The sequence below is a fragment of the Aythya fuligula genome, chromosome 1, assembly GCF_009819795.1.
Source record: "Aythya fuligula isolate bAytFul2 chromosome 1, bAytFul2.pri, whole genome shotgun sequence".
In the NCBI taxonomy this organism is placed as follows: domain Eukaryota; kingdom Metazoa; phylum Chordata; class Aves; order Anseriformes; family Anatidae; genus Aythya; species Aythya fuligula.
In genome coordinates, this window is record NC_045559.1 from 96906850 (window position 1) to 96930867 (window position 24018).

Below are 24018 nucleotides of genomic sequence, written 5' to 3' on the forward strand. Positions count from 1 at the left end.
GAAGAACAATGTGTACTGCCTTCTCTTGGACTCTTACCTTATTCAGTAGAAGGATGCAGTTTAAGACCTATTACATTGAACGACGGTGTTTGGCTTTGTTGTTATTTACAGGGATTAGTGCTTCTGATCAACTTTATTCTATTCCTAAAGGCTAGTTTAAGGCTATGTGGAGAAGCTAAATCTTCCTGGGATTCATCTAGGTGCAGGGAGGCACAGGCTTCTCCTTGATTTTCCAACTGAAAATCAAGAACCTAAATTAGTACCTCTCAGTTGCCCTTTCTGTTTTTTTTTTTATTCATGGAAGGTACTCGGGAAGATCAGTCTCACAAGGCTCCAATGTGCCCGTATGAATACAGCCCTCTATAATCACTCCCCGGAATTTTCTTTAATCACAGCTAAAATGTATTAGGGATAGTTTGTGTGTAATGTTGATTGCATCGTTTGCATGCATAATCTGAGAATTGTTTAGGGAAAGAATCAGAGGAAAACAAAAAGGCAAATACACATTGCACGTCAGAAATAAGCAAGAAGCATACGTGTGTTTCTGAAGGGTGATATTTTTAAGCTCTTTACATGTGCATATGCACTGACGTACAAAAATATAGATTCCTTTTACTTTCTGAGAGTGAGGGTATTTGTGTTTTTAAGATGTTCTTGATTAATATGGTCCTGCTTGTATTAAACTAGACGAAGAGCAACCACAGTCTGCTGTCACTAAGCTTGTCATCCTTTTTCTTATCTTTTCCTATTTTTTGGCTCTGTGATATAAACAACGCAGATTTCTGTCCTGAGGCTTCCGGTCTCTCATCTAGTCTCTCAAAGATTTTTGAGTTCAGCAGTTTCTTCTGGAACTAGAGAAAGTCCTAAGGAGACCTCTGTAATTCATGTGTGTAGACATAACTGGTAGGTGTAAAGCTCCCATCTTGTTTTCAGGCAGCCTAGCGTCTTCCTGGCCTTTTGGATGGCTGTGGTTACAACAATGACACCTTACGTGAATAGATTCTCTTATATATTTTTTTTTAGCAGTGGAAATAACAGGTGTATAATTTCTCAGGGCAGCCATATATAATTATATACAATTTGACTTAAATAGATTGAGACTTTCCACTGCTCCAGTCTCTGTCTGAGGCACTGGGTTGTTCTCAGATGCTATTTCTGGGAAAGGTCCGAAAAGAATACTTTAAAAGTTAATAAAGACCTTGGGATGGGATATAAAAGGTGCCAGATAATTTACTGTGCATCTCCCAAATGCTTTTGGAAAGAAGTCCTGTGTTTTCCCAAAAGCGGCTTACAAGTTTCTTTTCTCAATATAGACATCCACATGGGAGTGGGGTGGGGAAAGTTCGTCAGCTGAGAATTTGCTAAAGCTCAGCTAATCATTTATTAAAGCGGAGCCCGGCTTGCCAAGCTCATTAATCTCATTAACAGGGAAGGAGGGCTACAGCGCACAGACAGCCGAAAGCACTGTGTTTACCGAGCGGCGTACTTCGCTCGCAGGGGGAAGCTTTAAATATTCCCCGTGTCACTGTTTTGTCCCCGAAGCTGAAGTAACGTGGTGAGTCACTTTGTCAGCTCACGTCATGCGTCGACTTTGTCCGCAGACTGCGTGGGGTCAGGCAGAGCTGCCAGATGTAGGTCTGAGCGGGACCCGTTCGTTTTTCAAAGTGTTTGTCATGCCTCTCAGGCTCACGTGCAGCCCCAGAGGCACGGCCCTCTGGGGAGGAGGGGATAAGATGTCACCAGGAGAACCAAGTGGTGACTTTCGCTGAGTGCTGTGCAGCCCCTCCCGCTCCTGCCCCTTTGGCCCTGGGAGCAGGAGGCCCGGCAGAAACGTCCCAGCTGGTGCTGCTCGAGTTGTCTCTGCCTGCACCTCAGGGGCTGCCTCTCCTGTGGCAGCATCTTGCTGGGACCCCAGTTGCCTTTCATGGCACGCTGGAGAACATCAGCATTTGGATTTGGGTCCAGGCACTTTTATCAAAACTCACGATGTCCGCTGTGCAATTTCCATATAGTGCTGTATGCATAAGGCCATGCATCCATTATATGCATAATATAGCATTCCTCTTGCGGATGCCGTAGCACCCAGTGCACTGCGAGCCTTCGCTTAGTAGTCCCCAGGGTCAGGTTGTACCTCGATTAGTAACTCTTTGTTGCTATCAGTGACTAGTTTATCTCTCTCAAATAAGCTTTCTTCCTAGCTGGTGCCCATACTGTGTATTTATCGCCTGAGTGGTGTTTGCAGGCTTTGTTGTGATTTATACTGTGGACATTGATAACTTGCTGAGATGAATATTCAGTGTTGGTCTAAGCTTCTCACTTTGCTGTGGTTCTGACTCCTTCTCATGAGACCTTTCCCTGCTTTTGCTTTTCAGGTCTGCAGCTGTCTCCATCTTGACCCGCCGTTGTCATACTGTTGGTGTACTTACTGTTCTCTCTGCATTAAGCTCCACTGCTTTGTCTCTCTGCCTTTTCCCCCGATCCTAAAGACTTCCCCTGCCATTTCAGTTCTTTTGCTAGCTTCCATCTCCAGCTTCTGGAATGGGTGGTTTATTTTTTGCTGACTGTTTCCTCTCTGCATGTTTTCTTCATCTCCTGCAACCTGGCTCCAGCTCTTTGAAATAATTTTGACCTAGGCTAAGACACCTTCAGCTTTTTCCATCTGGTTCCCTGATTATCATGTCTACTTATCCTTTTGCTTCCTATGCTTATCCCAATGCTTTACTATGTTTTATTCTTTACTGGTATTTGCCCTTCTCTCCTACTGCTTTCCCCCAAAGCCTTGCTTTGTCCTCAGTCTTGCATTCCTCCCTAAGCCTCACCTAAGCCCAGCAGTCTCTTGTGATGCAAAGTAAATGCCCTCTTTTGCTTTCCTCTTTAAGGTTTCCTTGTGTCTTGTCCTCTTTTTCAGTGTGCACTGCTCTGGGCCTTGGGGTATAGCATAGCTGTGTGTAGGGAGCTGCTGTCATACTGAAACTGATTCCCTTTTCCCATATGAACTGTTGCTGTTGGGCCCCGATGTTCCTCAGCAGCAGCGAGCAGACCCCCTTTACAAACTTCTTCCCTCTCAGATGCCCCACTTTGCTCCTGGGCTGTTTCTGTACTTCCACAGGCTGGCACATCCAGGCTTGGGAAAGTGTCTGTGTGTGTTTGCAGCGTTGTGTAAGTGCTGCCTGCAGTGCAGGAAGCAATGAGGGGCATGTGTGGGAGGCTTCGGACATTGTGCTGCGGGTAGATGGAGTACCTCACTCCCCTGAGTGCTCGCTGCTGGCATTGCTCACCATCTCTTGGCTTCTCCCGAAGCTACACAAGGATGTGGCAGCAGTCCTGTATTTATTTCATTCCCATGTATCTTCTCAGAAGCCTTAATACACCAGCTCCAGGCTGCAGCTTTCCCGTCAGCTGGTAGATAAACATTACGTGTCGAGGTCCGTATCCTCCGTGGGAATGTGAAAAGCTTGAGTGTTTGGGCCATTTTTCTCCATACCTCCCACGTGGAACAATTTTTCTTAGCGCTACATGCCAGCCACAGCAGGAGCTATGCGCTTTGGATCTACTCTTTCTTGCATCTCTAGTTTGGCAGAGCAAGCAGCAGTGCCTGGGCACCAGGGCGGTGTGCAGGGCCGGCGCTGTGTGCTGCCTGACCTTCAGAGAGGAGATCTGGTGCTGTCATTTTATGCACGTGGGGAGAGTGATGCTATGATAAAGTGCCATAATCTGCTCTTCAAGCAATGTTTTTTATGATGCTCATGTTTTTGTCTTTTAGCTGAGGTGGAAGGGTTGCAAGTCACTGTGCCTGAGAAGAAGAAGGTGGCCATGTTGTTTCAGCCTGCTCTGCTTCGCTGCCATTTCTCTACTTCTTCCACCCAACCAGCGGTGGTGCAATGGAGGTATAAATCGTACTGCCAGGACCGGATGGGAGAAGCTTTGGGCATGGCGACTTCTGGTGTACAGACAATGAGCAAGAGGAACCTGGACTGGGATCCCTACCTGGACTGTGTGGACAGCAGGAGGACAGTCCGTGTCGTGGCCTCCAAGCAAGGATCTGCCGTTACTATAGGGGACTTCTATAAGGAACGAGACGTCAGCATTGTCCACGGTAACTCTCCTACCCACGGGATGTGTGATGGGAGCTGGAATTGATCCTTGGCAATTTGGGGTACTGGAGGCTGGCAATAATTGTTGAGTTAACTTCCTTATAAGAGTTCCCTCCCCTCCAGCAGACTTTCCTATGACAGATGTTTAGGATTCAGCCAACCAACCCTGGACCCAAAGGTCATTTCCTTTGGTGCTGCACTTCATGCTGCTCTATGTAGGTTTCTAACCCTGCTACAGTGTTATTTTCCCTTTGATGAAAACTAAGCTTTTTATTCCTGGCTTCTGCATATTGCTCTGTATATAGATTTTCCTTCACACAGGGGTGCCAGCAAGAGAGGTATAATTTCAGTCTCTATGAGCTAGATTTTTCTTCTTACAAACTCCACTGATTTTTTCAAAATAAGAAAATTACCCTACACCTCATATTCATTTAGCTCTAGACTTCACCAGCTCACCTCATTGTGAACCTAATCTCTACACAGCCTTGGGTAGTGTGGGAGAGATTTCTATGGGGTGAAGCCAACGTGGGTGGAGATGGAGGGTGGCAGGTCCTTAAATGTTTGCCCTGGACTGAGTCTGTGTGAGAAACCTTGCCCTGTCACATGTGTAAGGCTTCTGCTCTGCTCAGGAGACCACCTAGCCAGAAGTGGGGGTAGTCCAGGGCCCCTTGGTGAGGCGAGCATGTGATCAGCCTTGGCGAGGGTGAGTGCTTTCCTTTGTCTCCGTATGATCTCTTTGGCAGATAACTGAAGTGCTGCAGAGGAAGGACTGTTTAATCCCTTCTTGAATGGCACGAATGTGGTGATGGGAAGGCAGAGTAACGTTAGTTATCCCTTCTGCTTTCAGTGCTTGCAGAGTGAGCTTCCTCTGTGGCATTACTTGTCTTCCCATTTACTGCCACGGAGTCCCACATCTGTGTATTTTTTTGTGAATTTCTTGATATTCTGAATGAGGTTAACCACTCATCTTCATAAGGAAATTAATTGGATTTGGGACGCGGGGACAGACCCCCTCCACCGACTGGTGTTGGAGGGAACCCCTGACTTTTTGTTTTTTCCTTTCAGATGCAGACCTTCAGATTGGGAAGCTGATGTGGGGAGACAGTGGGCTCTATTACTGCCTTATCATCACACCAGATGATGTGGAGGGCAAGAATGAAGAATCAGTGGAGCTGCTTGTACTTGGTAAGACCTCTTGCCAGATTGAGTCTTGGGTCAATAGCTGATGCATCTTTCCTTCCGCTCTCTCCCTCCCTCTCCACATATCTGCACACCATATTACTATGGGTGTAAAATCTATGTAAAACAGTCCCCGCAGTACCTTCACCATTGCCTTGCACCTTGTGCAGTCATTCACACCTAGGCAAAGTGGGTGGCAAATGCTGCCAAACCAGAATAGTAATGTTTACACCCACGCTGCTCACACATTACACAGGCGTAAATGACTACAGAAAGTGCAGGGCTGGGGAAAGTCAGAACCCTTGTTTTTAAGGCGCAAAACAATAAACTTGCAGCAAAGTGAACACTTGAGATTGAGTCTTTCAAAAATAGACACCCAGAAGACATCAAATCATATGCTTTTTGCAGTCTTTTAACCTTCCCTTGGCTCTACTTTTCTGACCTGTGGGGATGTCAAAAAGCACTGTGTTTATCTGCTTGAATGTGACAATCCGGGATATTTTTCTGCCTGCCTAATTGTACTTGTACGTTTAGAATTACAGTTCCACAATCTCAGTCAGGTCTCAGCTGGTGCTGCCACTACAAGGACCTGCAGTATGCACTCTTGGCTCTGTGTTTGTCTGTTAGGCTTCCTCGTGCAGTGTGGTCTCGCCTAGTTGTGGGATTAGCTTTCAGCCCTGGCTTCCACAGTCTGCCTCTCTGTAGGTTAAAAAAATTACCCATCCCAGCTACGAGAGAAGACAGAAAGGAATTGAGCCTTCAGGGGCATTTGTTGAGTTTGTTTTAACCCAACTGTAGTACCGTACTGCTGAAGAAAGGTATAATGAGGCTTTTCTAACTTACTGTAAGACCTGCTGACACCAGTGTTTGCCTGGTCAGTGTCTTTGTATGGTTTTTGAGCGTACAGATTCTGTACATCCTGTGATGTTAAAAAAATCTTGGGTCTGTAGTGTGTAGTGATACGTGGAGGCATACGGTAGAACATGTCTGTCAAGTGGCCTTAATCTCAAGGCTCAGGTGAGAATTTATTTGACATTTTTATTTGGAGATGCCATCACAAAATAAATCAGATGGAATGGCATGGGTTAGGGACAGTGCAATCTCCTCTACTTATTCCTTCAGGTGGCAGACAGCTGGAGAATAAGTTCCTCCAAAACGTGGTGTCATACCCTCGTTTAAATCCACGGCGTGCCTTTGTATCATGTGCTGGTTAATAACAGGCCCAAGGTTGACCTGTGTTTAGTTCAGGTGAGGTTCTCTCTGCCCTTTGGAGCTGTAGCTGTCAGGTAGCCTCAGAGGAGCTGACTGTGACTCTGAATTTTGTCCTTTCCTCACCTTCCTTGCCATGATTTGGTGTCTTCTCGTATCTGTATCTACAACTGCGTTCAGGCACCAGTGATGATACAGTGCCATGGTAACAGGGAGAATCTGGTTTTCATGTGTACAGAGGACTACATGTGGGAAAACAAAGAAATCCCCTCCTCTGAAGCTGGCTTGGTGATGCTCCTGGCCCCGGTTTGTGGTGGTCTTGTTGGGAGGAAACATCACTTAGGCTATATTATCTTGACCGCATCTGCTTTTCTGTTCATTGCAGCCTGTGGGTCTGACCTTGCACTTTGTGCAGCGCTTAGCTAAGTTTGGCAGCAGCATGAAAACATACTTATCGTGGGCATACTTTGTTCTGCCTCATGCTGTTTGGTGCAGCCTGTGTGTATTCCTTTTCCTGGGCAATGTGTACAGAGGCAACATTCCAGCTTTTGGAGTGAGTCCAGGTTACCTAATCATCTTCCTTCCTTTCTTCCTCTTCCCACCTTAGACTTCTCCTTCTGCCTATGCTGAAGGAGAAGTCTTCTCTCTTTTCCTTTACCCTCTCCCAGTGATGGCTAGAGGAGGAGGAGGCAGCCATTGGTGAAATTACCATTTCTTAATATTTTGGCACCTTCTGGGACATTTTTATTTCATATCATTGTGCTCCCAGATATTAGTGACTTGCAGGGAGACACTGAATATAAATGTAGATGTGAGCACTTTATAAGTCCTAGGAGACACATGGTAAGAAATCTTTGTTTACTGTTTGCTGCTCTTTGAGTGGAACCCAGGTTCCTTGTGAGAGGGGTTGGAGGATCAGAGAGACAGTGTCTGCAAGAGATACTGCCATTCCCACAGCACATTGCTGTTTGCTCTGTGCTGGCAGTGGTCTTTCAGATGCAATTTACATTGCTTGTTTTGGGGCTGCTGCATACTAATGTGAAGATATACAGGTGTGTTTAGGTCAGAGAAAGATGCTGCTTCGCAGGACAGTTTAGTCTCGCTCAGAACCTTGGAAGGTCTGAGAGGCAAAAATGGTAGGTGCCTAGTAGTGTCGATACATGGATAGAAACTTAGCTGAAAGTAGAGGATCCTGCTTTTACATGGTGAATCACAACATAGCACATGGTCAAAAGCTGCTTTGTCACAACTTGGAATAAATTAGTGTTCCTTTTTTTTGTTTGTTGTTTTTTTTTCTTAGGGAAATAATCACAGATTTCTGGCTCTATTTACAGTCTTCTGATGGAGTCTAAGTAGCCAGTCTGCCTAGGTCATGGTGGGATTGCGTGTTTTGTTGCTTCAGTGTGTCACATTGGCACACACACAGACTGGGCAACTGCAAGTAGCTGCAGAGAATCCCACGTGCTGTCTTCATTTCAGGCCTATTTCAGAAAAGCACATAAGCATTTATGTACATCCAGTCATGCCCAGCAAAGCTGACAGGTTTTATAAAGCATACCTGATGTTAACTGTGTGCTCACGTACTTGTCTGAAAAGACCCTCCAGTAGGTTTTGCTTATCAGGGTCTTCAACCCTTATTAAGGAAATCGGTGCAGGCAAGGGAAGTGGGATGGTAACCTCTGTGCCTCAGAAGCACAGAAAGAGAGTGAACCTACTGTGGAGAAACGAGAGAATTTCAATATAAAAGTATTATTACACTTTTATCAAATATTTGTATTTTGATTTGGCATCTCCTAACAGGGTCTAGCATGCTGGAAAGTGTATGAACTCCACTTCTGCTGAATCAGGGTTAATGCAGGGCTTAGCAATTGCACAACAGGAATCATCTGAGGCTTGCTGCACTTGTATTTTACTAGAATTTTAAAACTCTTTGCAGGCATTACATCTGGGCTAGTGAATCCATTTGCAACTTCATATGTTTTTTTTTTTTTTTTAGAACTGATGTATGATTGAGCCAAAAAGGCTGAATCCTAAATTTAAAAAAGTCTACATTTCTGTCTCAGTAGCTAGCAGTGGAGTGACCTGGTTCTAGAAACACAAACAGTGCTATTAATCAAGTTGTTATTCATAGCACCTATGAATGCTTTTTGTATGAGAACATCCGTGGGCTTTAATAAAGTCATTCAGCGCAGCATTTCCTTCATTGTTGAAGGAAACTGCGAGTGCACTGCCACAGTGGATGCAGGTACCTGGAGTAACCTTTGAATCAGGAGTGCAGGGCGGTGCCAGAAGATACCCTGTCCTAGCTTCATGTGGCCCAGCCCACACTGAGAAGCTGTCTAGCTTGATTGCACAGCACTGCATATAACCCAGTAAGCCTTTCTAAAAGCCAGAATTCACTAATCAGCTGGGGTCCTGTGAAAGCAGCTGTGCTGCTCCCTTCCCAGGCTGTTAATATCTGGAGGGCAATGGCTGTAGGTGTAGGCAGGCATATCTGGCTGCCCTGAAATGCATAGGTCTGTGCAGGCTCGGGAATGTTTGCTTGACGAGATCATGCATTGCTTAGACATGCTTCAAGACACAGCGGTTTCATTCCCAAGAATATGTCAAGTTCCTGGATGAGGCAGGAAAGTGATCTACTAATCCTGGTTGTTGGTTTCATGCTTTGGTTGGTGAGCCATGTGCTTTGCCAGACAGCTCTTGCCTACTTTTTCTCCATCCGATTCGGCAGCCTGCATAAATGATATATTAGTGAAATATTATTTTATAAGTAATCTTTCAGATGCTTCAGCTTCTATCATTATTGTGTTTTAGCACGAGTTTTTCTTAACTTCTGAAGTCAGAAGATACTTACCTGATTGGTAAACCAAGATCTTTGGTAACTTGTATTACTAGCCAATACTGATGCAGTCTAAACCCAAAATTTATCAAGTGCAATACCTATAGGTAGGAATGAAGGTAGACACACATAAACACAGCACATTGTACAGTAACTAATGCGCTAATAGAGACGTGCGTTGGCTTTCAGAGAGGATAAGTCTCTCCTGGGACGTGAGTGTATGGCAAGGAGTGCTAATAAGATGGCTCTTACTCAGCAAAATGATTCAATACCTGGGATAAATAAAGGGAGGTTTGGAGTCTCCTGCTTGCCAGGAGAGACTTCATTATAAAAGTTGATGTGGTTTCGGAGATGGGAAAGTTCTTGGCAAAATTTTTCCATTCAAGATGACAATTTTGGGATGCGCTGTGTTTCACTGAGAGGCTGCCAGCAGCATCAGAGCCAGCACTTGGTCGCAGCAGTTGGCGGGGATGGTGGTGCTATCAGCCACGTGCTGGGGACCAGAGGGCCAGATCTCCGCCGGGGATGTGTCTGTGAGCAGCGTCCCAGCGAGGGCTCTCCGACCTTGAGCTGTGCCTCCGCAACCGACGGCGGGTAGCGCCAGCAGGCGAAGGGAGCTATGGGCGTGGGAGCCTCTGCTGAGAAAGCTGGCCGAGGCCTGGAGGCCAGGAAGGCCGCTGGCCTCCCCCCAGCCCCGGCACGCACGTCCTCCATCCTCCTTGGGCGTCCTGTGTCCACTGCTCCTGCATGCCCCGCACCGCTGCGCTGCCTCCTTTGTCACTGCTGTCCAATCCCGCTTGTCCCAGGCCAGGCCGCTCCTGGTTCTTTATTTCACGCCATTTACAAGTGCTACTTGTTGCCAAGGATTTTTTTTTTTTTTTTTTTTTTTTTTTTTTTTTTTTTACCCCTCTTTTACACCCTATTTGCCAGCGACAGCCACATGCTGCTCACAAAGGAGGCTGGCGTGATTAAAAGGCCTCCGTTACCAAGGCAGCCATGGCAACAGCCTCCTCGGAGGTCTTTGTTGCCTGCTAAAACTTTGATCTCCGAGAAGGGCTGCTGCTGTTTCTCCCTCCGAGTGAAAGAGGGAAGAGAAGGATGGGAAGAAAGGATAAAGTTTACAGGGCTCTACTCGCTGCGGAGCCCTGCTCTCCCAATAAATCTCGCAGCAGCTTCCCTGGAAAAGCGGCGGGTTCACAGGCGCCACGCTTCCTCCCCGGTGCTTTCCAGCCTCCCCTTGGGGCAGCGTCCCGTGCCAAGGCCTCTGGCCATGGCATGGCTTGGCACATTTTTCCGCCTCTGAGGAAGAAATTGTTCCCTCTGCAGCTGCTGCCTCCCGTGGGCCCTGCTGCTGCAGGTGGTTTCCAACAGGGACACCAATTCAACAGTTATTCCCGTATTTACCCAATATTTGTGGTACTTATGCAGTTGCCAGTGTTTACCATGTTCCTGTATTTACCCTATTGCTGTGTTCCTGACTGCACCTGCACCTCCTTTATTCCTGCTCTCACTTCTTTTTCAGCTGTACCACTTTCCCTAATTATTGTCGTGTCTTTTCTCTGCAGACTCTTGCTAAGTAGCTGCTTGATTCCTGCTTCTCCTTGAGCCGCTGCTGTTTGTGCCCTCGCGCTGCCACCCGCCCTCCTCTTGTGTATTGACTGCTGTCCCCGTGTGCCCCATGTATCTCTGCACCGTCGGGACCCGCTCTGCACCCCGTCAGCTCTTCCCTCATCCCTTTCTCCTCCACTTTTCCTGCCGTGGTCCTTTGCCACAGCCTGGGGGCTGGCGGGCTGCCTCCCCCCTCAGGGCTGACCAAGGCCTGGGGCACAAGGGGTGCCTGCTGCGGGGGGAGCGCAGCCTCCAGCGCGGTGGGAATAGAGATGGGAACGTGTCCCAGATCCGTGCTGGGATGAGGACAAGCTCCTAGCTCAGTCAGAGCCTCCTGGACGACCCTGGTAAATGGGGCCATCCTCTATATCCTCTATTCCCTCTTGCATCCCGCAGTGCCTGGTGGGGGCTCAGGGGCGGGGGCTTGTACAGAGGACACAGAGCCCTTGCAGATGGGGGGGCAGCGCTGCAACTTGGCACCTGTGGTCTGCTTTGGGGTGTTTTGGCTTTGCTCCTTGCTGCTGGCAGAGGAGGAAGGTCAGCCTTTGTGACGGGCACCGGCCTGAGCCGCCTGCCTCGTCCCTGTGGCTAGTCCTGGCCTCACCCTCCTGGACCTGGTGGTGGGGAGAAGGATTAATGGGGAATTAATTTGGGATGGGGACAGAGCCCCCAGTTGTCTTTGTAACCAAAATTCTCACAGCACTGCTGTGAAAAACAGCACTGCTGTTTCTGAGGGATGCTGCTTACGCCTTGAACATGCAGTTAGTTCCTCCTGGGGATCATGAGGCCCCAGCACGTGCAGGGATTGAGGCTTTCTGGGTAGGTTCAAAACAAAGCAGGCAGCCTCTTGGGCCAGCAAGATGGAGCTTTTGCTCTATGCTGTTGCTACCTGACCTCTGCCACCCCAAACCCCATTAGGTCTTTACTTCCAGCTGTTTGGCCACTGACATCTGCTGTCGGGCAAGGACTACACAGAAGCTTGCGTGGAGGTGTATGCCTCGATGCTCTGCGAGCTTGTGGCCCATGTGTATGCTGTTCACAGGCAGGTGCGGAGTCCTGCACGAGAACTGCATGTTGTTTGTGCATGCTGAGAAAATAGAGGATATATTTAATGTGCGTATGGAACATAATGTAAATGTGGTACATCTCGACACAAGGCATACGTTTGGAGCCCACTTGTGACACCTGACACTTACCCTGTGCGTGTTATATGCATGCTCATATCTAGAGAGCAGAGAGTATGCATAAGTGTTTTCATTTAACAAGCTCCCTGTGAGCAGTTTGGACACTTGAGCCTTCCAGCAAATGGACTACCAGTGTCGTGAAACTCTTTGTATGTGCAGATGAAAATATTGCAGTAGGTGGATGGCAGGAGTCCTGTTTCGAAGTAGTAAATGAGGAACAATTGCCTGAACTGTGTCGTTTGCTAAGGCTTCGGGAGCACCTCGTGGTGGTGGTACAATGAGCCCTATACAGCTTTGATGAGTTGCAACTGGCTGCAAAGCACTGCCTGTATTCAGAGGATGTTTATTATGGCTTCAGCAGGCATCCTGGTGGATTTTTGATCTCTACAGAAGCTCAGCTGCAGCACTGAGGAAAAACAGAGAGTGGCAATCTCTTTTATTATAACACACTTCAAGGACAGGCTTGAGGCCGAGGAACTTGGGGCCCAATTCATCATTGTGTCTGAGCACTGCTCTGTGCGGGACCTGGAGGACACGTGGGGTTGCTTTCTACTGCCTTTTTCACTGGCTAACCCGCAGCTGCATCAGCTAAGGTCCAGCCACAACGTATGCCTCTCTAGAGCACTGCTCTCCTACCTTCTAGCATGTCTTAAAAAGACTGAGCACGATCCCGGTGCTATTTAAAAGAGGGACACAACAGCACACAGTCCTGTTCTGCCAATGCACAAGTGTGTGTGAATTATAGCTGAACACTGTGTAGGATGTTTGCTGTGTATTAGAAATATCCCAGACACACAGTGCCAAAACAAATAGGCACCAAGCTGCCTTTGAGCTTGGATTCTGTTTGTGTTCAGTTCTAAATTAAAAGTCAAAATTTTTTTTTTCTTTTCCTTTTGCAAAATGATTCTGTGAAGTTGTACATGAGTCCTTCCCTGGTTGGTTTGCTTCACTCCAGAGTTGGCTTTATATCATACAGCCTCACCAAGCTGCTCGTGCATCTGGAAAGAAGTGGCACATACTTGCAGTTGTGCTTTCCTGGAGCTGTCTCTGGAGCTGCAGAGCCCCACAGGGAAGGCACCACCTGTGGGTGTTGAATGCATGTGGCTGTCAGGGGCCTTGGGTTAAAGATGTTGCACATCCATTCAAACTGCATCAGTATAATTTTAAAGTAAACCAAATCTTTCTGTTGGAGGGATGTTGTATATTTCCAGGAGCTTTTTGCATGTGTAGGGCATAACTCCAGAAAGATGCTACCTTCTAATCACACTAAGGGGACCCCCCTCTTCTTGTCATTTTGTGCCTAACTCAGAGAAGCTCTGTTCCGCCCAAGCACTGCTGGTGAAGAGAGAAATTGATAAAATGCAAGGGCAGAGAAATGGTAGAGGTGCTGAAGCAGACACCAGGCATTGAGCACGATGACATCTGTGGTTGCCAGGGCTGTGAGTGGGCTGATGAGGAAGGGGACTGGTGGCAAAGGCAGGGGCTGGGAAGTGTGTTTTTCTTGCAGTAACCTCTCTCCTTCTTCTCCTCCTTCTGTCTTTTCTAGGCAGGACAGGGCTGCTTGCTGATCTCTTGCCCAGTTTTGCTGTGGAGATTATGCCAGGTATTCAGCCATTTCACCCTTTAATTATGCAGTCATCTGTCATCTTGTCTGTTTATCCCTCTGCAGCATCTTTTGTGTGGTGTACATTTTACTCTTATGTGTACTTTATCTGGGGAAGAAAAAAGCCTATTGCTTACTGGGAACGTGTCTTGGGTTGAGAACTGAGAGCTGATGCTGGGGCTGGGGGAGGAGTGGCCATGCTGGGAGGTGACTCAGAGAAATGGTTAATGCTGTGCCAGGGTCAGCGTGAGAGCAGAAATGCCAGCCCCGTTCAGAAGTTTTGTATCAAGCTCTCAGCTAGAACAAAGGCAACGCTGCCCCAGCCTGTGGAGACCTCAGCAGCCTCGTGTCCCCATATGGCCCTGTACGTCATCCTCTCTCGTGCACCAGTAGCTTCCCCTCCCTGGGCTCTGTGCTGCAGGTACTGTTACAGCCATCGCCCCAGATGGCAGCACAGGAGGTGCTAGAAATAGAGCACTGGCTAGCAACCCGGCTGTGGCACGGGCCCTTTTGCACTGTGTGTCCTGGACATTGTCCTAGGTAACTCCAGGTGGCTGGGCCGGCTGCGAGGGGTCTCTGCCCGTGATGACTCCCTCGCTAGCCAAACTAATGAGAGCCACCAACTGGGGCACTCCTTAAAGAGGAAACAGACTGCAACACGCTGTCCTTGGAAGCGAAGAGCTGTGGGAACATCTAGCCCTAGAGTCATGATCATCCCCTGACGGTGCCCAAGAAGGCATTCTTTCACACTTCTGTGCAGAAATACATCTCCATATAAATGTGTGAAGCTATTTTCAAAGCTGTCCCAGAGATGCAAATGGAGAGAAGGCAGACACTCCTCCACCTCCAGTGAAACCCAGAGCTCCCTGGAAGCTCAGCATGGTAGGAGAGGGATCGGCCTTTTCAGTATAGACAGAGATTGATTCTCTGTTGCCTAATGCCTTTGTTTCCCCACTATTTACAGTCCTATTGAATGGCTGTACAATTCCTGTATGTTGGCCAGGTAGCTTTCTGGTACCCCCACTGCATACGTATAAAAAATAAAGTATAAAAGGCAGTGACAGACCACACATCACCTGCATTACCTGTTACCTGAATTAACAAAATCAGATACTCTTGCAAGCACAAACCCCTAGTTTTCAGACAGTGAAGTTCATAGCGTTTCAGCTTGGTAAAGGTTTACACCTCAGGGTTACACAGTTGTATCTGGAAGGGCAGTGAGAAAAGGTAATGGCTGTTGTAGCAGGGCGAGGATTGGGGAAGTGCAGGTAAAACTGGTTGAACTCCCAGTTTTGTGCATTCCGGAGGACCCAGTGAGCTCTTCTGCTGTTGTTTTAACCTAATCACAGAAGCAAATGGTCTAACTCTGCAAGATCAAATCATCCCTGTGACTGGGATATGGATTTCAGATGTTTTCTCCTGGTGCTGAGTAACACGTAACATATATACTAACCTGATCTCTTTTTATACTCCTGGAACATGTTCAGAAGGACCATAAGTACACTTACAGTGGACTTGCTGTTTGTTTTTTTCCTCTACCAGGCTTTTATCCTTTATTAGTGAACAGTTCACTAACAGCTCTGGAGACCTGACACCTGAGCTGCATTGCATAGCTGTGGCTGGCCACTTCCATCAGGCAGTAATATTTCATGACAAGAACGTGACAGAAGAAAGCTTCTGCCCTGCTCAGAGTGGCGTAGATTTCAGAAGTACAGGGAAAGAAGTCCGGCTTACTGTCTTACATGCTATCCCAAGCACCATGTTATTTCATGCTTTTCATAAGCTTAGCAAACTTAAAAAAAAATAATAAAAAAACTTAAAAGTAGCCTGGTTTTGACCTTTCTCTCTCACATCAGATTGCCTTCTTTGATGTGCTGCTTCTAGCTTCCCTCTACATTACTCATAGCCTGTTTATGCTCATTTATTTAGGGCCCTTAACTATAATAAATGCTTTTCCCCCTAGCATTCATGCTCCTCGCGTATTTCCAGGCAGCGACTATGTCTGCTCACAGCCTTCTCTATGATAGGCTAACGCAGCAACCTTCTGCTCTCTCTGTACAAGGCAGGCTGTCGAATCCGTTCTTCACTCTTGAATCCCTGCTTTGCATGAGCTGCAGCCTGAATCCATCTTTTCTTGTACAAAGATGATCAGGGTTGTATAATGTCAGTAACTTCAGATGAAGTTACTTGGAGGCCTTGTATGAAGGCATTCCTTCACACTACTGGAAATTCCTCCTTTGTGGGGCACATGATTACAATCAAAATTTTTGTTGCTGTAAAGCCCAAGTGGTTACACTTGTCCTGTGATGGAATAGTATAGCGTGTCCTTTATTTTTTGGTTGCTTTCAAGAAATGAAGTCCTGTTCACAGCAGAAACTGTTCTTGATCCTTGAACATGTGACCCTGGAAGTATTGCCGCACACCCTGAAATTCAGCATATATATGTTGTGTTACATGTTTCTTATTGTAGGCCTGCCCAAGGACAACTTGCCCTTTCTGTAAGATAGATATTCCAGTCTTCATCTTTGTTGGTAATGCTTCCCTACCTCTTCCCCTTGAGCTGCATTAATGCATTCTTATTTTCTGTGTCAAGGTCATTCACACAAACGTTAAACAAGATGGCTCCTAGAACTGGTACCTGAAGAACTGTATTAACAATTTCCTATCAGCTGTTACTTTTCCATTCATGAATGCTTCCCTCCAGCTATTTCCTTATTCATTAGCTGAGTTTTTCTCAACATAGAGTAACTTCACCAAAAAATATTCCACAAGGACCAAAATTATCTGCAAGTTTAAATGAAATTCATCTGTTTCAGCCAAGAGAGAAATAAAATATTCAAAAAACATAAAATGTTTCACTTTACACTTCTGAAATGAAGTGTTTTGATTTGTAAATGCCAGATCTTTCACTGACATTCGTAAGTTTGAAATTAAAAATTGCATTTACAAAAGACAATTATTTGTAGAAGAGTGAAGGAAAATGCTAACAAAGAAAAGAATTCTGCTTCTGCTCAAACAGAATGCTGTGGATGAATCAAAAATAAGATCTCTCTTTTTTTTTTTTGCGTTTTATTAAGAACTAGAAATAATTGTATTTTGGTTGTTCCAAGCTGAGCAACCTTTTCCTCAACTTTTCATCTCACTTAGTGTCATTCCATCCTTGCATTGCAGCTCTTGTACCAACCCTTCTGCAGCCCAAATCCCATTGTGCCAGGAGGCCACGTAGAGAATGCTTGACTTCAGTTCAGAAAGATTGGCCCGCTGCTGATGCTTTTCATGGTGTAAACCCCACCCCACTGCTAAGCAGCCCCACCGCTTCTTTCTTTGCCTTCTTGCCATCTTTCCAAGGTGGTTGAAGAACCACCTGGGGACCTCTGGTGTCCCCACAGGTTTTCCCTCACCAGTGGGCTGAGTTCCAGATAGGCTGGTACATCTCTCTGATGTAAAACCAACTCCAGGCTTCCTCTGCATTCAAAGTCTTGAAATTTCTTGTTCCAGATGTGTTTGCTGACCATTCCCTTGATCCAGGAAACTGCCATGTGGCAACATGTGCACCCATGTGCCCACCATCCCCGGTGAAGTGAAGGGCTGAGAGCTGCCCCATGGCAGGCAGGGCACCTGCCCTCACCTTGGCTGCTGCTGCTGCTACAGATTTCCTGGCAGCAGAGTGTTAGGGACCTTTCCTAGCTCCCCTTTCCATGCAATGTAAATATAGCCCATTACAGCCCCATCACGGTTTTTGTGGACTGTCCCTTTTGCCCTGTCACTTGTACAGACTACATCTGAGGCTTCAGCGAAAATTAAAAAAAAAAAGAAAAAGTGGTTGTTAGGTTTCCTGGCTGGCTGCAGCGCCTGAATAGGATGTTCGTTCAGCACATTCAAAAGAATAATTGTGTGCGTGGGCCTAGTTGTGAAGGGGCAGGCCTGGCTCATTTACTGGGCTATTTATAGCCTGCTTTTCACCGTCGTTTGTCCCATTAAAACTGGAATATGGGTAGGGAACAAACACATAAGCAGGGCATGAACATGGCTGAGAAGAATGAGTCTTTAATGAGACCCAAATGCTAATAGGGCATGTCCTGCAGCATTTGTACAGGACTGCCATGGGACGAAGGGTTTCCGTGGGGAGAATCAGAGTTCTTGCCTCCATGCTGCTTGCCTCTGAGCCAGCCAGAGAGGCTGAGAAGGGACCACATTTTGGTAGCTCTGTTTCTCACTACCATGTGCCATTTCTGCTTTGACATGGTCCTAAACCAGGAGGGAATCCATTTCTATACAAAGCCCCACCATCTATTCTGCCGCTGTGCTCTCCACAGGGATGATGTTGCTGTTGTTCGCTTCGCCAGCGATGTGCAATCCTGTAACTATCTCTTTTTCTCCCCGTGTTTTCCAGAGTGGGTCTTTGTGGGCCTGGTGATCCTGGGCGCGTTCCTGTTCTTCCTCCTGGTGGGGATCTGCTGGTGCCAGTGCTGCCCACACAGCTGCTGTTGTTATGTCCGCTGCCCCTGCTGTCCTGAGTCCTGCTGCTGTCCCCGGGCACGTGAGTGACCCCGTCCAGGCCTGGCACGGATCTCCTTTAGCTCTTCTGCTCCCTGGCAGAACAGGAGGAGAATGTGCTAGTGTTGCTTCCTTTGCCCTGAGCACTCTGCTTGACTCAAGAACTAGTTCTCGGGGAGTGAAGCATCTGACCTATTGCTCAATGCTTGAGCGCTCAAAGTTAATTACAAATGTAATTCTCCGAGGCCTCCCTGCCTTGGCAGCTGTGTCTGCTTCTCCAAAGTGTCACGCTCCCCTTCCAAAGTTGCTGTCATGTCAGTGAGTGTTGCGGGGGCAGAGCTAAAAGCATCTTGGGAGGTTTCTTCCCAACAGTGCAAAGCAGCTGCCCTCTGCAACACTGCAAAATCCTTGCAACCCAGCAAGGTTCCTGGTCAGGCTCAGGCAGATCTGTCAAGCTTCATGAGCCTCATCCCTGCAGCTTGAGACATGAGTTATTGTTAAAGCTGAACTGCCACTAAGTTGTGGCAGCAGAAATGCTGGCTCTAACATGCCAGGTATCTTCCAGATGTTGGGCATCTTGGAGTGTTCACACAATGTGCCGTGAGCACTTTTAAAACTCCCCTCATGGCTATTTGAGGCTTAGAGAAATTCATATCGGCCCTTGTCATTTCACTTGTCCAGTGGTCTCCTGCTGGGTTGTCACCAATGTCAGCGATGTGCAGGTTTCTGCCACAAGCCGTGTGGGTCTGGGGGAGGCTGGTGTGATGCTGACTGCTGTTTTTTCTTTTTCAGTGTACGTAGCAGGCAAGGCAGCAAAGGCAGGGTACCCTCCTGCGGTCTCCTCCATGCCAGGTCCATACTACATCCCCAGCGTCCCTGTGGCTGGTGTCCCATCTCCTGCTGTGCTGATGGACAAGTCACACCCACCTCCCTTAGCCCCAAGCGACGCCACTGGAGGAAGCCAAAATGGTAATTTGCAGTGCCAAGCACAGCATTCAGTCTTCTTCCTGGGAGCAGGGCTGGGAATGGGAGGGACAAGCATCTTTGAACAGGATAAACACAGACAAACTGCGTTTTAATCCTGGTGCTGACAATGACATTAGCATCCCGTAGGGCCATGTGGGCCAACTTCTCTAGTGCCATCAGCAAAGTGTTTGTTTGGGGGTACTGAATTAGGCCAGCAGAGAATCAGAGGCCAGGTTCGTGCTCTGGGCCCCTTTCTAAACCTTTGCTTGCAGGAGAGAAAAGGATGAATGAAGGTGGTTGCAGGAGAGCAGAGGCAGTGGCTGTTTTCCCCTTAGAGCCGATGCCTTGCAAGCTGCTCTGTCTTGGTAAACTGCTTTTGCTGCTCTTTGTAGAGCATTGCTTCCCCTCCGGCAGCAGTTTTTGCTGCAGCATGTTTTACTGTCCCTGTAGCAATTTGAGTGCAGGTACGTGCTCCCTTGTCATTTCTGCCCAAGAGCATTTGCAGCTGGATCCCCTCCCATACCTTACAGAAGTCAGTAGGTCGCTTGGCTTGTTCAGCCTTCCCATTTATGAAATGTGAGTGGTAAAAGGCTTCTAACTGGAAGGTAGTTACAGATCAATGTCAGACAGAGAGAATATGGGTATGGTGCCTCTGTCTCAGTGAGGGTCACTCCTGCTGTAAAGGAAGTTGCCTTCAAGGAAGAAGAGGATGGCTATTTAGCCACATCCTAGAAGCATTTCAGGGCCAGAGTGTCTGCCTGAACTCAAACATACTGCAGCAGCAGCAGTGACTTACCAAGATAGTCACCAAACTGACACAGTATGTTAGCCCTTGATCCAGCCACGTCTGATTTGAAAGCTCTGCACTAATTGTCAATTGGTAAATTTACTCGTGACAGTGTGTTGATAAGACAGTTCCAAAAAGTTCCACAACCAAGTAGCCTACTCAAATAATTAAGCTTTTGGAATAACCTTCCACATTCTTCCCCTGCTCCAGTCAATATATTAACCTTTCCAGAATTACTAGAAGTATTTTCATTCAAGTCATACTTTTTTTTTTTTTTTTTTTTTCCACCAAAATCAAAACAGAGCTCTGGAATGGTGCATTTTGAAATAGGAAATAAATCAGTCACTGATCCAAAGCAGAATGTACCCAATTCAAAAATCTTTGTCAGAAAATGATGAATGACAAGCCGCAGTGCTTATTTTTTTTTTCTCTTGTGCAAAATGTCACTGCTTGTAGAACACAGTGTTGGCTGTGGGAACCTTAGGGATTTTTTAAGAGTCAAATCACAAACCCAGTGCTTGTCTCTGCTGTGCTTTACTAGCAGAGCACAAATGCTGAATAAAAACTGGATGTGTTTAGAAACCAAATGGAATGGCTCTTAGCATCCATGGTTATTACATGGAAAAAATGCATTTATTATATAATCTGAATCAAACCGTCAAGACTTAAACCTTCAACTCAGTATTTGACAGGCAATACTACATATTGCAAGTAAAACTATTACTATAGTGAGTTTTAACTGTTGTGGAGAGGCAACACAGGTTCTTAAGCTTTTTTTTTTTTTTTTTTTTTAATAATATTTATTGTAATAATATGGACAAACCCTTAGCCTGGATCATGCTTCCGTTGTGCAGGGTCCACACAAAGAAGGTGTTCCTTGAACTGAGAAGCTAACGGAGGTTGATGCCCTGCGCTCTCTTCCTTGTCTCTTAAGCTCCGTTATCATTCCAGAATATCCCCTAATTACATGCAGTAGAGGAGAGAACACGTTACATGGCTCTTCCAAGCTGCTTATTTGCTGTTTGGCCAGACAGCAAGCTAAACAAAACAGATAATAGTTGAATGGATAATGAAGGTCTTTGCTCAGAAGGAGCACTAATTATGGTCTCTGCATCCTCCACACAGCTATTGTAGGTCTGATCTGAAACTTGTAAAAACTTGCTATCTTTGATACCAAAAACTTCTGTCTAGTTCGTTTAAAAATGGTCAATAGGATCAGAAGCGCTAGGGGATGGAGACTGGAGGATTCTGTAATCCTGGCTGCCAGTCTAGAAAGCACAGCCTTTGCCCTAGTTAGCTTGTGTGCTTGTAGCTGACCCCTGTGAGGTGATCTAGTGAGCAAACTAAGGCACGAGAATATTAAAAAAATTTGCCTACAGTTACATAAAAGCCATGTGACAAAGCTCCAGTGAAGCTTAGGAACTCGGTCCTGAACTTAGGGCTGAGCAGGAAATAAAAACGAACGTTCAGTTTTCGTATTTAGGACTGCTGGCAACACATAATTTAGGATGTATGCTCTCTATTTTAAATGCAGTGGTTACCTGGAGACTCTGGCATAGATTCCCTAAACCATGCGCACAGGGAAGCTTTTAATTTGAGAGCTGAACTCCAGACCTCCAGTATAGAAAGTTAAAAAAAAAAAAAGAAAAGGATGACAAATCACTTGCTTCCTAACCACGCTTGCCTGAAAAAAATAGTAGTGCTGTCCTTTCTGGGGAGGGAAACAGTTTACAGTTTTGTCTGACTTGGTTCCACCCACAGAAGAATAAAAAAAGTGTCCATAGTTACACAAATTAAGCATTAGAAATTTATGAACTGTTGAGGAGAAGAAAATATGCTCTAACAGGGAAGAATGTTCCATTCCCTTTGACTTAATGGAATGGTTCTGGACAAGTGCTTAACATCTTTGCATCTTCATTTCCTTATAATTGAGATGGGTCTAAAAATATGCAGACCTTATTAAAGGATTTTGGCAATTTATGGATGAAGAAGGGTATGAGGAGGAAGCAATAATATCTTTGAATCTCACACAAAGGAATAATAAAGAGATTTAATAAGTTGAGCATTCAATATCATTGCCGGAAGTATTTAATAAATAAATGTAGAGACAAAATATGCCTTATCTGTAATGGAAAAGCCTTTTTATGGGCTGCTCACAGTCATCTTTGCAGATTTAATTCCGAAGTTAATTTCTGGATGCTTACAGAATTACCCAAGAAAGTCACTTTCCTTTTGATACATAGCTGCAATAGCAAGTCAAGCATGAAGCTAGCATGAAGCCTAGCTAATTCTCCCATCAGTTCCAGGAGCTGAAGATGTTGCCCAAATAGATACTTGGCACAGCCTCAGCATGATTAGTGGTTCTTGTGCGACAGAATCTGGAAGCTGCCTGCTCAAGTTCCCCAAAGACTATCAGTAGGTCAGAGTCATTTCCAGCAAATGTTTGGTTGTTGGCCTGTGTAAAAATGAGGTGGTGGCTCAGCTGAGCTCCTAGGAGATGCATTGGAAGGAAGAACAGCGAGATGACTCTTTGCTGGCAGTGTATCAGACCAGAGGTCAACTGTGATGGTGAGGCAAAGCGGAGAACTTGCAGTGCTGTTGCTCGTGCTGTGTCAGTGCAGCAGGAGTCACCACTTCTGCCGCCAGTCAGTCCAGCTCCTCTTTGTAGCAGCAACCTGACCTGGAGAGACATGCTGGTCTTCCAGTTTGGAAGGCAGAGGCAGGGCTCCTTGTGTTCTGTAAGTCATGGTGTGCATTTACAATCATTGTACACATATTTATGGTGATGATAAACAACTGCGAAACTCTAGACTGCCATCAGGTGAGCTATCTGGATTTGTCCTGGAGACGTGTTGAAAGCAGGACTGTGAGAGACCTGTACTACATTTTAACACCTAATACCTTTCCCAAATACAAATACACTAGGCAATATTTCAAGATCTGTTAATTTACATACACACATCTAAAATCCACAGTAAAGCACTTCCTCCTGAAGCAATTTGCAGGATTATTACAGGAATTGTTCCACCAATTTCTATGGCACAGCCATTTCTGAGGCAGAGCATGGTTATTTCATCGTGCACAGGCACAAGCGCAGCAGTTTAGGACAGAAGGTGCCTAAGAATACCTCTGCCAAGTCCTTGTTCAGCCCACACTGCATACTATGCAACGTACTACCAAACCCATATGTTAGGTACTGATGTATCGGGGTATGGGATAAAACAGAAGGAAGAGGTTGGCTCACTACCACCGTCCAAGTATTTTTTAAAATAGTGTGTCAAGAGGAGGGCTCGTGCAATGCTGCAGTTTTCACACAGGGGAACACACTAACCCCGTGCAAGGCAGACAGGTTAGCGATAAGCGACTCATCCTTACAGCAGTGCTCTAATGAGGCTGAGTTTCAGGGTTAGCTCCTTGGGACTGAGACCTGTGTTTCTGTCAATCTTCGAATAGCCCCAGGCTGAGACATTTCTTAAACAATCTGCTATAGAAGCCTTATTTTCCTCAGAGTCCTAATAGGTGGAGTTCTTTGCTTGCTGACTGTAGACTGGCCTTGAGGTAGCCGGGCTATTCATAGGCTTAGCACATAAAGCATACATGGAGCCAGCCTGCCAGAATTAGACCTGCTGAGGCTCTGGGTGTGTAGGAGCTTCTCTTCTATACACAGGAAGGTGATAAAGCCAAAAAAGCTGTCCAGACTTCCCCCGCAAGTGGAGTCAAGCACCTAATGCCTGTGTGAAACCTACCTTTTCTGTAAAATGCGGCATGTAAAGAGTGCCAGAGCAAGCAGTTTCACAGTTACCCAGTGACCTGATTGGCCCCATTATTGGATTTGGTATAGATCTCAGTGCGATGTGCTTTGTGGGACTTTCTATGTTTCCTTCCGTGTTCTGGAGCATCTCCTGCCACATGCTTTTCAACCTGTGTGAGCAGAATTTGTAGGGCTGGGGTGTGTGGAGCGCTCCTGCAGAGTGACAGCTCCCACATGCTCAGCCACCTGCTTCCCCTGCAGCCTGGGAGCTCACAGCCTCTGCTGCGTAGAGGAAGCCTGA

The 24018-nt window shown here is 46.5% G+C and overlaps 1 protein-coding gene across 5 annotated transcripts in view; it reads left to right on the forward strand.

Annotated features, from left to right (window-relative positions):
* ILDR2 (immunoglobulin like domain containing receptor 2) overlaps nucleotides 1–24018 on the forward strand; it is a 34976-nt gene that overhangs the window by 3920 nt on the left and 7038 nt on the right. For 2 of the 5 annotated variants that reach the window (XM_032207754.1, XM_032207755.1), the window contains exons 2-6: nucleotides 3764–4096; nucleotides 5160–5279; nucleotides 13660–13716; nucleotides 18110–18256; nucleotides 19006–19182. In XM_032207754.1, coding sequence (XP_032063645.1) covers nucleotides 3764–4096; nucleotides 5160–5279; nucleotides 13660–13716; nucleotides 18110–18256; nucleotides 19006–19182 — 834 coding nt within the window. The remainder of the gene's footprint in view (nucleotides 1–3763; nucleotides 4097–5159; nucleotides 5280–13659; nucleotides 13717–18109; nucleotides 18257–19005; nucleotides 19183–24018) is intronic. The other 3 variants (XM_032207756.1, XM_032207757.1, XM_032207758.1) reach the window with 2 other exon arrangements.